At 39.1% G+C, this 13,639-nt stretch overlaps 1 protein-coding gene across 1 annotated transcript in view; it reads left to right on the forward strand.

Annotated features, from left to right (window-relative positions):
* Positions 1-11,327, forward strand: part of DNAAF1 (dynein axonemal assembly factor 1) — a 34,126-nt gene extending 22,799 nt beyond the window's left edge. The window contains exons 5-13 of the mRNA XM_009276750.1: positions 2,125-2,346; positions 3,098-3,264; positions 3,523-3,644; positions 4,202-4,416; positions 5,608-5,868; positions 6,480-6,589; positions 9,325-9,393; positions 10,564-10,926; positions 11,196-11,327. Of these exons, the coding sequence (XP_009275025.1) occupies positions 2,125-2,346; positions 3,098-3,264; positions 3,523-3,644; positions 4,202-4,416; positions 5,608-5,868; positions 6,480-6,589; positions 9,325-9,393; positions 10,564-10,926; positions 11,196-11,327 (1,661 nt within the window). The remainder of the gene's footprint in view (positions 1-2,124; positions 2,347-3,097; positions 3,265-3,522; positions 3,645-4,201; positions 4,417-5,607; positions 5,869-6,479; positions 6,590-9,324; positions 9,394-10,563; positions 10,927-11,195) is intronic.
* Positions 11,328-13,639: the final 2,312 nt, after the last annotated feature.

Below are 13,639 nucleotides of genomic sequence, written 5' to 3' on the forward strand. Positions count from 1 at the left end.
CTAATCTTTCTAAACAGGAAGATATAGGTATTTTCTGCTTTGGAATGTTTTTGCTAGGTGTTTTCCTAATGGGTTCCCAAGTTTCTTGTCTATAATGTTACTAAATTTTACGTAGCCCTGGGCACCTTGCCTCCAAAAACAGTGTCCTGTCATTCTTTGCAAAGTCCCTGCTCGGGGACTACCAACTCTATGAAAATGTCAAGCCCGTGCTGCCTAGCACAGGGTCCCAGATAACGGCGTAACTCAGTCCCTCAGCTGCTCTTCACCGCGATCCATTTCTGGTTTAACAGTTTTCAGGCCGCCCGTGTACTTACCACTTTGGGGGGTTGCTGTCCTGCTGACTGTGTGCAGCTTTGGCCTCGTTTGGCCGCTGTTGGCTGCCAGCCCAAGTGCTTTGCCCCTGCAGCCTCTGCTGTTTCACACTGTGGCTTTCTGCCCCATGCCTCTTGCCGAGTCCTCTGCCCCTGCGCTGTTCAGCTGTAGCCCACAGCTTCCCTGAGTAGCCTTTTCTTGCTTCTCGCTTGTGTGAATCCCAAAAGGGGTGGAGCTGAACATTAAGCAACTACAACTGAACAGGTATTATTCATTTTCTTACTGTGGCATTCCTAGCCAATCACAGCTGTATATTAAAACTGTCTTGAGTGCTATTTCAGAGTCGGCGTTTCATTAAAATGTTAGGTCGGTAACCATTGATTTTTCTAGTCTGAGAAAAATGTTGCGTATTGCCTGTGCTACCAAAGGTCTTGCACCAAAGCAGCAAGGAATGCAGGAAAGAATTGGAGAGGAAGGAACCAGATTCTAACATAGACTCATGCTGCTCTTTTCCAAGAAGATGGACTCTCTAATTCCCTACCCACTTTCCTACGTACTCTCTGGTTTTTAGCAGAAGAGCCTAGTAACTTACTTCAAAGAGGTAGAAATGGAAAGCCCCTTTAAAAAACCTACTGCTTTTTTATTTTGAGTATAGTCTTGAAAGCCCTAGCCATTTCTCTTGCATAAAAGAACTATTAACTGTGTTGCATTGAAATCTGTTAAAAACCCAAAGATTTCAGAATGTGCACTGAAACACATTTTTTTGTTTTGCTTCTGCTTTCCATTATTATTTTAGAATGACAAAAAAGATTCTGCAAGACATCTGTAAACAGCAGAAATTATACTTGACCCCATACTTAAATGATACGCTTTACTTGCATTACAAAGGTAAGATGTGGACAAGACTGCTTAGATTTATCATTCTAAGTAGCATTTTAGCAGAAAATCTGTTTTATAACTGAAGTAAGGTATCTAATAATTCTTTTAAATTAGAAACATAATTTAATTTTTTATAATAATGAAATTGTGAAACAAGATGAGTCAATATGAAGGTAGAAAAGTATTTTTTATAATAATGAAATTGTGAAACAAGATGAGTCAATATGAAGGTAGAAAAGTGAACTGATTGTAGACCTAATTCACTTTGTGGAGTCATTCAAAGGATCAATAGGAATCAAGGGCCACATTCCCCCCCCCCCCCCCCCCCCCCAAAACAGTAGCCTTTGAGAAATGTCTTAAAATACTGGTCTGGGTTGCATTCAGAGGAAAATATATGTACTTCTTCTTAAATGTGTTTGTATAAAGAAGCTGTTTTCTGGCTTTGGGGACTTTTTTTACTGCCAAATAAAAATGGTCAGGAAGAAAACGAACAGTAAAGACTTGCTGCATGTTCTCAAATACTACTGAAAGAAAAAGAAATTGCTAGAACGAACATGCATCATCCTCTTGTGATCTTTGAGCGGGTTTTTGCATGATACAGTTAGCTGGTTCAGATTAGCATAAGAATTGTTTTAAATAAATAGGACTTGCTAAATCTACCATCTACGTTTGGCCTTGGTTTTGCTATTTTCTCAATATGTATTATTTGAGCATCTAAAGGGCTGCACGAGATATAAACCAGGATAGGTACCTGTATGTTTTTGCCTTTTATGGGCCAGGTACCGTACCATTAATTCAGCGGAAATATTGCCAGCAACTTGAGTACAAGTGTTCTCACAGGCTGTTTCAGCAGCACTGGTTTAATGAAGTTTATTCTTCCAAAGACTTGTTTTCAGCTAATGCAATTTCATTTTAAAATGTCTTTTTCTGCAGGATTTGACCGCCTGGAGAACCTTGAAGAGTATACTGGATTGAAGTGTTTATGGCTGGAATGCAATGGCTTAACAAAAATCGAGAATTTGGAGGCTCTGACAGAGTTGCGTTGCCTCTACTTGCAACTCAATTTAATTAACAAAATTGAAAACCTTGAACCCTTGCAAAAGCTGGATTCCCTCAATATCAGTAACAACTACGTTAAGACCATTGAGAATCTCTGTAAGAACTGTTGGTGCAACATGTTTTAACTTACAATGAGCCCATATTCCTAAGCTTTGACTAAGCTAAGCTATTATTAGTGGCACTAGTTTCAAGGGGTTTTTTAATTCATGTTAGAATTTTGGACAATATCCCATACCAAAGTCCACAAGGCTTCTACTGAAGAGTCAAACGTATTTTGCAATTTAAATAGATGAGAAAACAGAAAAGACATAGTAATTATTTTCATGTGCATACCTAGGACAATTAAGTAGTTTTTCCTCACTTCTTAATACCATCTAAGTACTTATCTGTGTTGCAGACAGGCTGGCAATCCAGTTTTCACCATTTACTTTACAGTTATGATGTGCTTTGGCAGTTGCAGACATGATTACCAAATCTTTTATGTCTGTTAAAGGATTTATTCCATCTTCAGCAGAAAATAAAAAAGAATTCCTCTACATTATCATTTGTGTACATTGGGACTAATTTGAAACACAAGCTCTTGCTTTAGTGTAACTGACTGGTTTGAAACCAATTAAAAACAACCACCATCCTAAAAACAAACAACTGTTTTTCCTGGGGTGAAGAAAGCAGCTTTGGAGGCCTAGCCAAAAAGCGCATATAGCAGAACAACAAATTTAGGAAAAAGTTCCCCACAATTCAATAGAAACAATTATTTTGACAATGCAGTTTTCTACTTGCTCCAGAAAACCCTCTGTGAAGCGATGACTCTTACCTTTCCTTTCATTGTACCGTTCTTGTCTGACAGCTTGTCTGAAAGTCCTGCAGACTCTGCAGATTGCTCACAATAAGTTACAAACAGTGGAAGACATACAGCACTTGCAAGAATGCCCAAGTATTTCTGTTCTCGATCTTTCCCACAACAATCTAAGTGATCCAAGCATTGTAACTATTCTGGAGACCATGCCTAATTTGGTAAGCTGAATGGAGCTGAGGGTTTGTATCATGTATACGGGTGAATCCCATTAAATGGTTTTGTCGGGTAGTCCAGTGCACAATAGGTCATCGTCTAAAAGAAACGTTGTTAAACATTATTTGTTTTTTGTAGATTACCTGTAACACCCAGGATGTTTTATTCACTTCTTTTTTTTGAAATGATAGAGAAAGCGCATATCCAGACTGGGATTTTTTTTTGCTACTCAACATTAAAAATTGCTTCCTTTGTTTCTCTAGCATGGGCTGAATTTGATGGGAAACCAAGTGATAAAGAAAATTGCTAATTATAGAAAAACACTTATTGTTCGACTAAAACTACTAACATTTCTGGATGACAGACCAGTTTTCCCAAAGGATAGGTAAGAAACAGAGCCATCTTCTTTACACAGCAATAAAGCTCAAATGCTAATGATCACTCATCAATCTTTTGTCAATATTGTCATGGACGGAAAGGAAAAGTGACCGGTATAATTTATTAAGGGTGGGTGACTTTGAGTACAGGAGTATTATACTATAGAGTTCTACATCTAACATACCTAGAAAAAACCATGTCTTTTTTCACAAGAGAATTAATTCTCAAACAGAATTGTTTTACGCCAAGCCTGTAGACCAGAGGCAAATCCCGATTTCAACAGAAACTGAACGGGTGTCTGGAAAAGCAGAGCCAAGATCAGCACTCCTGGCAGATCTCTGATTGTATAATCACCAGCATTTGGATATCTTTGTTTCTTTCGTTGCAGTTCCACGCACAAGATAAGATACACGTGTATCCCTGTTGCATAAGGGATTGTCACTGCTGTATGCTTTTTTTCTCTTGCAGCCATATTATGCTGTTGCAAGCTATTTTAAATGTCTCTCTCATTATAAAGATGGGCTTTGATAGCTGTATTACAGTGAGCTTTTGTGTTTTCATTAGAGCCTGTGCAGAAGCCTGGGCTGTTGGAGGGCTTGAAGCTGAGAAAGCAGAAAGGGAAAAATGGGAAACCAGAGAGAGAAAAAAAATCCAAGATAGCATTGATGCTTTAGCAGCAATCCGGCAAAAAGCAGAGGAAAAGAAAAGACAAAAGTATACGGAAGAAAGAGATACAAGTGCAAAATGTGGAAATGGAGATGCAACAGACATCCTAGAAGGTTTGTGGTTACTATTTTGGAAGATGTCTGTGTCTACTTCAATTTGAATGTTTAAAATAAATGAATAGTTCCTAAATGTTCAGAAGCAGGCTGATGCAATTTTTGGAATATATTTATGACTCTTCTTTTCCCATCCTAAATACTTTATTAATCTTGGTGCATCTTAGGTTAACCACAAGGATTTTAAGCAATCATCACCTTTCTCACTGCTGATCAAACAAAAAAACCAACAAATCGCTTTCTGTCCCAGCATTTCAAGCTCTTCTGCTCTTCACCAGAGCAACCCGGTGCTAGTCAGGGCAATCATGGTTCCAGCAGGCATTCATGGGTGGAGGCAGGCAGTTACACCCCAAGAGTGGTATCTCCCCAAGAAGCAGAACGGGGCTGGCTTCAGGCACGTGGGCTCCAGTAAGACCCAGTGATAACTGCCTCACCAGTCCCCATCCAGGCACCTCTCCACTGCTGCGTTCGCTAACAGTAAGAGCTTCAGACTAGAGCCTACAGCAGTGGTAATACAGGCAGTAAGAGGAAGGTCTTTAATCGTTTGCTTCACTTACCGCCCTTTTTTATGCTACAAATTCTCCTGTCACATTATTCAAGGAGGCATCTGTTTACGACCAGTAATAGGTCCCAACCTAACCTTTCTAGCGAAGTACGCCTGTTTCAGGATAAACAGGACTGAAGCCAAATAAGAAGGCAGTACTACAGTGCAGAGGAGTGTTTTATCTATCTGTCTGATAAGTTTTGGGGTTTCACAGGCTCTGAAATCAAACATGGTTGACTAACCAGTAAAACTTTTTCTGCAAGCAGGTAGATTGCATAAAGGAGAGGATAACTTCAGCATTTGTCACTGATCCATCAAAATGCTCAAGCATATATTTAAATATGTAGGCGCTTGTGAGTCTTTTCAAACTTAACTATAGATACCAAACAGTTATTTACTATAGTGTTTTCTCTAGATGAGTTTTTTGCTGCGGAACTGTATTTGCTAGGGAGCTGAGATGGGAAAACCCACAACATTGCTGCAATCTTGGGAGGACTACTGATCCATGAATAGCTGCTCAAACAAAATAGGAGCTTTTGGTGCATATTTTAGGCCAAACTATTAAGACCATATAGTGAAGTTTGGATATTTAGAATGAGTCATGGTAGGTTAATTCTGCAGTTTTAATGAACTTGTTTCTTCTGTAGGAGCACCTGCAAATTCAGATGACAGTGATGGAACTTCTAATACATCAGAGACTTCAAATATATCAGAAGAGGAAGAAACTCAAGAGAAGACTAAGAAATTTAGAAATGAATGTTTTGATGCTTGTGATGAAATGATAACACTTCTACCAAATAGGGGAGGTAACACAGATTTCACATCTGGAAATATCCCTGCTAGAATTCAAGAGGATGCACAAGAATCAAACTCTTGCAAACGCTCAAACTTCAACAAGCAGACAGACGGTAATGTACACAGTGAAAAATCAAACCAAACTGAGGATGCAGAGATGATGAGCCAAACTCTGTCTTAGTGTAGCACCGCCTCTGCCGTGATTCAAACCAGCTGATTCATAGATAAGAACATCCCATTAGATTTCCACAGTGACTAGTTGACAATCAAGTAATACTGGATAAAATATTCTTTAAATACAACAAACAAAAAAAATTCTGAGGGCTCAACCTGCAGCTCCTGCTATATAAAGGTGGAATTCCACTTCTCATATGTGCCAGGTTTAGCGACAGGACAGCTTACAGGCTTCCCTTGCTCCTACATAAACTGTGCGGTCTGCCTGCCAGCAGAAACTGGATGTCACCCTAGAGGTGGTTTTGTGCCTTCACACATGGAAGAATGCTTTTGTAGCTTTGTGGAATACGTTATTGCAAAATGCAAATATTAATTTATACAATATAAGGGAGACCAAGAATATGATGGAAAGACAAAGAGCTGGATTCAGCTGTGAACTTTGCAATGGTAGTCAGGTCCCAGCAGTTTGGTTTTGCGGTGCTTGCTGTTGCAATATAGAAAGTCTTTTATTCAGTTAGTTCTCTGCAACTGACTATTGTGTATTCTTTAGATCTGCCAAGAGAGAAGGCAGCTACTGAAAAGGCCGTGCTTCCTGAACTGGATGAACATGCTGAAATTGAACAGGTCAAGTTGGAGACAGCAGAGAAACTTTATCTTGATGTATGTATTGGATTCAGATTTTGTGAAGTTCGGATCTGGGTATTGTCCGCTCCCAAATTAATTCTTGTAACATCCTGGCTAGTAAAACTATGTGGCCAGGTTTCTAAGAAAGTTCTACTATTAGGAAAAGTAAAAAGAAAGAAAGAAAGAAAGAAAAAAACCTAAAAAGTAAAGTTGTAAGGGTATTCATTCTCTCCAGTGTAGCATGTGTAAAGAATTTATCACCGCTTCCAAAGTTTATTTTGTCCTTTGGCCATAAATCACCTGAAGTTGACCTTCTATCTCTGTGATTTCTCTGGAAAAGTTAATGAGGGCTCTCATTTAAAAAAACAGAAGTCACAACAAAAATAATCTAGTGGATACATGCATCCTCTTAGGCAAAACTCAAATGAAATATGCAGTTGAAAATGTGAACTATTGCAGAAAAAGCGTAAGGAAGAAATAGCCACCCACTCATTGTAAATGTTAGCTAGCAGTATTAGATACTATAAATTAATTCTCAAAATACAACTTTTAGGTATATTTCCAAGAAAAGCAGAATGCGCATTATTCAGGTCTGTAACAAGCGACTGACATTAGTAATATAGTCTTCTGTTATCTAAGATTTCATCTGATGATGCAAACATTTAAACATGTTTAACCACATTTAACCATGAGAAAGGCGTGGATGCCACTGAAAAATACAATCTCACTTCAAAGGAGAACTATTCAATATGTCCTGATTATGACACTGCTGCTAAACTGACGGCGTCAGATTATGACATAACTAGCAATAACAAACTTCTGAGCTTATGATTTCCCAGAGCACTTAATGGACTCTTTGATCCCTTGTACTGCCACTGTTAAGGAAATTCTTACTGGAGTGTTTTAGCAAAGTCTCTTATATCTTTTCTGTGCTCTTAATTTCCCAGGAAAAAAATTCCATCCTGTTATCGAAGGGCCCAACTCACTGCTTCAGTAGAGGGCTTGCTGCTGCATCCTCCTGTTTGGCTGTTTTTAATAATAGGTTTAACAAGGATAGTAGAGAGAGCTGGCAGCAATTCCAAGTATATACAATATTATTTCTATAAGCAGGTCTTGCAGGGTCTGAAATAAAAGCTTTAAATAAATAACGATACCGTAGGTACCCACAATGCGAAGATCTCATAGATTCAGCATTTGTTTTTCCCTTGGTGCTATATGGCACCATAGCACGCTCCTTTGCACAAACTTTAACGGAGTATAAAAGGAACTCTTCAGCATAGGTGCATGGGGTTTCTTTTGACACGTAAAAAGTGTGACTATTCTAATTCTACAGAAGAAAAAACAAACCCAAATCACATACTAATACATGTTTCAGTTGTCTATGCTACTTTGTTCTCCAACTGATGTCTAGTGACGGAAAGAGCTTCTCGCAACAACCTCCGATACTTACGCTATTGCAGATTTTCCAAAGAGACTTAGCGCTGCCATAGCAGGGAATGGCCGCGAAGGTGCCAATGGTGACAAGCGCTGGAGCAGCACCGGCGTCTTTATTCACATCCTGGAGTCAGTGGATGGTCTCAGTAGTAATATAAGGGAGAAGACTGGAGGAGGATTTGTAATGCGGTGGTTATGACATCCCTCTGTCAAGCAGAAACAAGCCCATGTTGCTGCATATGCCTTGGCGGTGTTTGAACTACATTCTGCATACCTAAACCAGGATAACTTTTAGTAAGCGATTTTGGTTTGATCTGCACATGCACCCTGCTGATTGGAACAAGACTAACAGCTATTTCACTTCCCTATTGACATCAGATTCTACCCACCAACATTAGTCTCAAATCTTAATTTGTGTATTTTTTATTATATACTTAGAAAACCATGTGACTTCAGGACATGCTGCACTAGCTACAACCATATCAGGAAACAAAGTTCCTTTGTTAATTTTAATTCTGTAATAATCTTCACTATGCAAGACAGTACAGATTAGATGTTCTTGATGCTACCATGCCAAGCAGCTTGCTACAAAATCATTAAGCTCTAAAACCAAAAGGAGATGCTTTTACCAGTATTGAGCTACATTAAAGAATTGGCAAAAAGGTATCACTTCTACCTGTGATTTTGTATGCCCACCCTCTATTTTTGCTTTCATGTCAGCAAGTGGCAGTTATCTTAGATAATATTTTCTAATGGAAAGCTGAAATGATTGGACCTGAGGAAAAACAGTTCTCAGCAAGTTTCCAGTTCTATATCCTTAATTATGAGGCATTCACAGTAAAACATAGTTTTATTAGATGTATTTCGGTTAACCGAGTTTACTGATTCACTTTCAGGTAGACTGCAGATCTTGATTTGGCTCTTACCCGTAAAGATGGGTTGCAGTTGAGGTTAAGTCTATTGAATAGACAAGAAACAGCTAAGAGACATAAACCATGTTTGCTTTTAAAATCCTGTTAATGCCTTGCTGTTTATCCTTTTATCTTCCTTCCCCCCCCCCTAATCATACAGTATAGTAGAAAATAGCATTCAGTCTGACATTAAGGTTATTGCCTTCCCATCTGCTATTTCTGGAGACGGATGAATTTTCCCTTTTCCCACGTGCTTAACAGAGGAAACCGTCATCTGTGAGAGGATGACAGCGCAGCGTTCCTGGCTGTGGCCTCTTATCCTGAAAAGCATTGCTTTGAAGAAGATTCCCCATGAGACAGAGATGTCATATTTTATCGGTTAGAGTAGCTTTTCCCACTGATTAATGATCTGGTGATTGTCCTCAGGAACTGCCTGATTTAGAAGATATAGATGTAAATGAATTTCCCCCAGAAGAGGAAATCTTTGGTCAAAAGGTAAGATTCTGATTGATTCCAGCGATGACGCTTCCCTAAACACATTTACAAATGTTTTGCAAAATGACGATAATCTAAGTTGTGAAATGCTGTTTTGGGAGATGCAATCAGTTATGCATTTATAAACTAAATCAGATGTTTCAGCAGATCTTCTCTGTCTACTTGCGAATATTTTTTTAATTTGATTTTTTTATATTATTGTGTTGCAAAAATAGGAGAATGAAAAGCTAAGATTAAGTAATGCAACAGTTAAATAAGATTAATTTCTTAGTAGCATGTAGTGTTTTAATGAAGATTACTCTTAAAATATACTTTACCAGTACTAATATGCTGCAAAGGACTGAACAGATAGAACAACTGCCTGCTACTGAATAAAATCAGGCTTTTCAACTGAAAACACAGAGAGATTGCAACTCCTCTGCTCCACTTGGGGTTAGGCAGATACAAGGCAGTTCATGCCCACATTAGCGTTATGCTGTGCTCAAACTGATCTTTTAGGCAAAAGCCTATAAACAGAAGAGAAAAAAGGAAAAGAAAACAACAAAGATTAAGAGCACAGCTTTGATTCTAGTGCTGATGTTGACTCATACTTGCCTTGTTGGAGACAGAGGCTGATACAGCACATGTTTTTACAAGTCCCTCCAAGATAATGCAAACTTTTCCTACAGTTAGTGTAAGGTGTGGAATTTACTTGATCTTTTAGTCACACGCTCATAACAGTGTTGCAAAATGTCTTGGCCAACGAAGCCTCCAATTAAAAGAAGATAAGGGAAGGGAACAAAGAAGATTATTGAAGGAGTAAGTGTTAGCAGCTCTCACGCTCCGAAGGGTGTTCAGTTCTTAACTGGAGTCAGATGAAGATGTTAGTCGGGCCCCTCTGTTTGGAGGTAAAGTAATAGAGCTGAGGCCTCACACTGCTAAATTGCTGAAATAGGTCTTCTTTTGATGAACTGTTAATAGTTTATGGTCAGTTCATCGCTAATGCCTGAGAAACAGTTAACCCAAGATTCATCCACAAAGAAGCAGAACTATGGGTATGAAGCACGTTCCGTACATTCTGGGAGAACAGCACATCAAAGCTGACAGCTGTTACGTGGATCCGAGAGATATGTACCATCTTTTACATCTAGAGTAATGTATTTTCAATTACATTTTCTACCTTTACAGCAGGAATATCACCCAAAGATTGAAATAATTTCTGAAATGACAAACGACAGCGATTCTGCAGTAGAGGAAAACAATAAAAGCATGTTTGAGAATTCAGTAGGAGAAGAAGTTCCAACAGCAATTTTTTCAAATGTGTGTAAGATACATAGAGAGCATGAAAAGGACCACTTAAGACCCCTTGTTGAAAGCTTCTTTACAGAGCCTGCTAATTCCGAAAGATACCTGGAGATCAAAGATAAACAGGCAACCCCCTCGAAACCCTTGATACAAGAGGTTATCACTGAGCCCAAGGATAATCTACTGTTGTCACTAGTCTGCAGTCGACCAGATGACCCAAGCCCATGGGAAGAGGATGGTAAGATTACAGTAATTATAATGAATCACAGAGAAAAAAGAGGGGTGGCACATACACACTAAAAGGAAGGATTTGTCCAGCTCTTGTTGAAAAAATTTTCAATCTACTGTTAGTTAACAATCACCTCTTCCTTTTATTTATGTGGGAATCATAATAAATTAGGAATTAAAATATTATTTTCTCTTTTTCTACACAGAAGTTCTGGCTGAGTTTTATATAAATGGTTTTAAAAAAAATGGGCTCTACATTTCTTTTTCCAATATTAAAGACTACCAGGGAGTTTCATCTGCCTTTTGCCTTCACGCTTTTAACAGGGAACGTCAGTGACGGAGAAGTACAGTGCCTGGCTGAGGGTGAAGGATGTCCTCACGAAGCACAAGATGACAAGGACAGTGAGAGTGGATTAGATTAATCACTTTGGAAAAAAAACCAGACCAGATCTGGAGCACCGTGCCTGGCTGACTGCATGCGGTTTTTCTCAAAATGCAGAGCTCGGCAATGGGACCGTTAGTTAAAACTGACGTAACAGTTACTGTGATATAAAAACCACCGCCTTCAACAGGAGGACTTAGTGTTTCAGTCAGTCAGAGGCTGCTGCGGCCTCCAGCGTCTGACCTGCAGGGCAGAAGTTTTGGTTGTGCCAGTGTGAAAAAAGCGCATAATCCTCTGTAACCCGCAGGTAAGAAGCGCCTTGTGTTCCCACGGCCAAAGCTGCCGGAGATCCCTCGGCCCCCAAGCTCTTCAGGGCAGCTGGCAGCATTCACTGCTTTGAAAGTGAGGGCACTACTGTTTTAAGGTTAAATTCCACTCTCTTAAGTAATTTTTTTCCCTTGCATCCTTCTAGGAATTACTTAGTTAAATGTTTCTGTCTTAAGGTTTCATTACATACATAGTTTCAATCCATAATGTAACGTGTTTCTGTCATTTGAACTACATAAAGATTCTACTTGTAACCAAATACATTTTTAACTCCTATCATCTCCTTACCAGTATATGTCATACCAGATGGACTTCAATGACAAATGGAGATTGCTTCTTAACATGATATTTTACAGATCTGCTATTCATAGACATGACGATTGTTTATGCAAAAACAGATGCAGAAAGTGTCCATGCATGAAGAATCTGGTTTTACCTTTTAGGGCAATCTGTGATGAAGCATGTACTTATATCTGTCATTTTCATAATTTTTCCTTGTGATATACCTCTTAGGATCCGGATTTTGAATATAACAGGAAAATAACCAGCCAGTCAGTAGCGGCAGAAAGACAGCTTTGCTGTAGAAAGCCAACCCAAGGAATTCTTCTCGTTAGCTTCTCTTTTACATCACAGTGGTAGTCTTGAGCCAAAGTGAAATGGAGGATAACAGCAGTGATGCCTCAGCCAGGTTCTCTCTTCTTCCCTTCCGTGTTTTTTTTTTTTTTTCCCTTCTCCCCCTTCTGAGCTAGAGAATAACATTCAAGGAAGTGGAGATTGCTCAAGAGCAGTGCTTCCTCTGCGACACCGCAAAAAAAGAGTTGGGGGAAATGGGACAACTCTTGGCCAATTCTGCTGAGGCATTAACGGCTCTCATTTTCCTAACACAGAAGCGGCTGTGCTATTCAGATAAAAAAAAATAATTGTACACTGTTTAAGCACATCATAAAAGAGTTGGCCTCATCTTCAAGGGCTGACGTTGTTTTTACGATATAACGAACAATCGCAACATCAGGAATAAGCTAGGCTTTAAGTGACCTCACTTCATTAAGCCGTACGCAAGTTTAGGTGGATGTCTTTTTTCATATTTCTGTAAATCTCTAATAATTTGTAGTAAATAGAATTGAACAGGTCTTGTAGATGTGCACATTTAAAGAAAAAAAATACTACCGTGGGCTTGTTGAAAAGATTTATTTCCAATTAGCTGGGCTTAGGTGCCATCTGGTGGTAAGAGAACTGGTCCTAACCATAACACAAAATAATCATAAAAGCCCTCATGGAAGACAGCACAAATCGCTTGAAACTTCAGCCATTTTCCACTTTCCATCAGTAAAAACACGCTGGTAAAATCCTTGGCCTCCAGGAAAGGGCAGGAGGATGAGCAAGGGCTTGTGGAGAACAGGCTCGTTCAAAAGCGTCTTCACAGGAATCTTCTCTTTAGAAAGCTGCAAATGCTGCCAACAACATTTGTGAGCTCGGTCCTAAAAAATATCTGCTTCCCTTTTCTGAAAGAAACCTGGATAAGGTCTGCTTTGAGGGCTTTCCGTTGTGCATTTTTTGTGCTGTGTTTTAGTGCCTGTCCTGGTACCCCCTTATCACAACAAGAACAAATAAGTAGGAAGGACCATATTATCAAGTCACACTTAAAAAAGAAAAAAAGTTTATAAACAAAAGATTTTTAAAAGTAATTCCAAGAGTGAAGCTTGAGCTCTATTATCACTGAAAGCAAGGAAAAAAGGATAAAAGGATAACAAATGCAAGTCATTTCAAGAACTATAGATTCTTTTACTCTGATCCTGACTTTACCTGATATACCGACCCTGACCGGCATTTTAGTTTGAAGAATTCAGCTGCTTTCTGAGCTGTGTTTACTTTGCCACATTTTACACACTAGGTCTCTCCAGCTCCTGTTTTTTTCACACAGACAATCACAACCCATCAGTGGGCCCTACGTTATCTCACAGGTGAATCTCCTGGATTCCTGGAAGCTGTTTTCACTTGTCAGTGAGGACTTGGGAAGGAGGAAAG

Source organism: Aptenodytes forsteri, unplaced genomic scaffold, assembly GCF_000699145.1.
Source record: "Aptenodytes forsteri isolate BGI_AS27 unplaced genomic scaffold, ASM69914v1 Scaffold33, whole genome shotgun sequence".
NCBI classification, from domain to species: Eukaryota; Metazoa; Chordata; class Aves; order Sphenisciformes; family Spheniscidae; genus Aptenodytes; species Aptenodytes forsteri.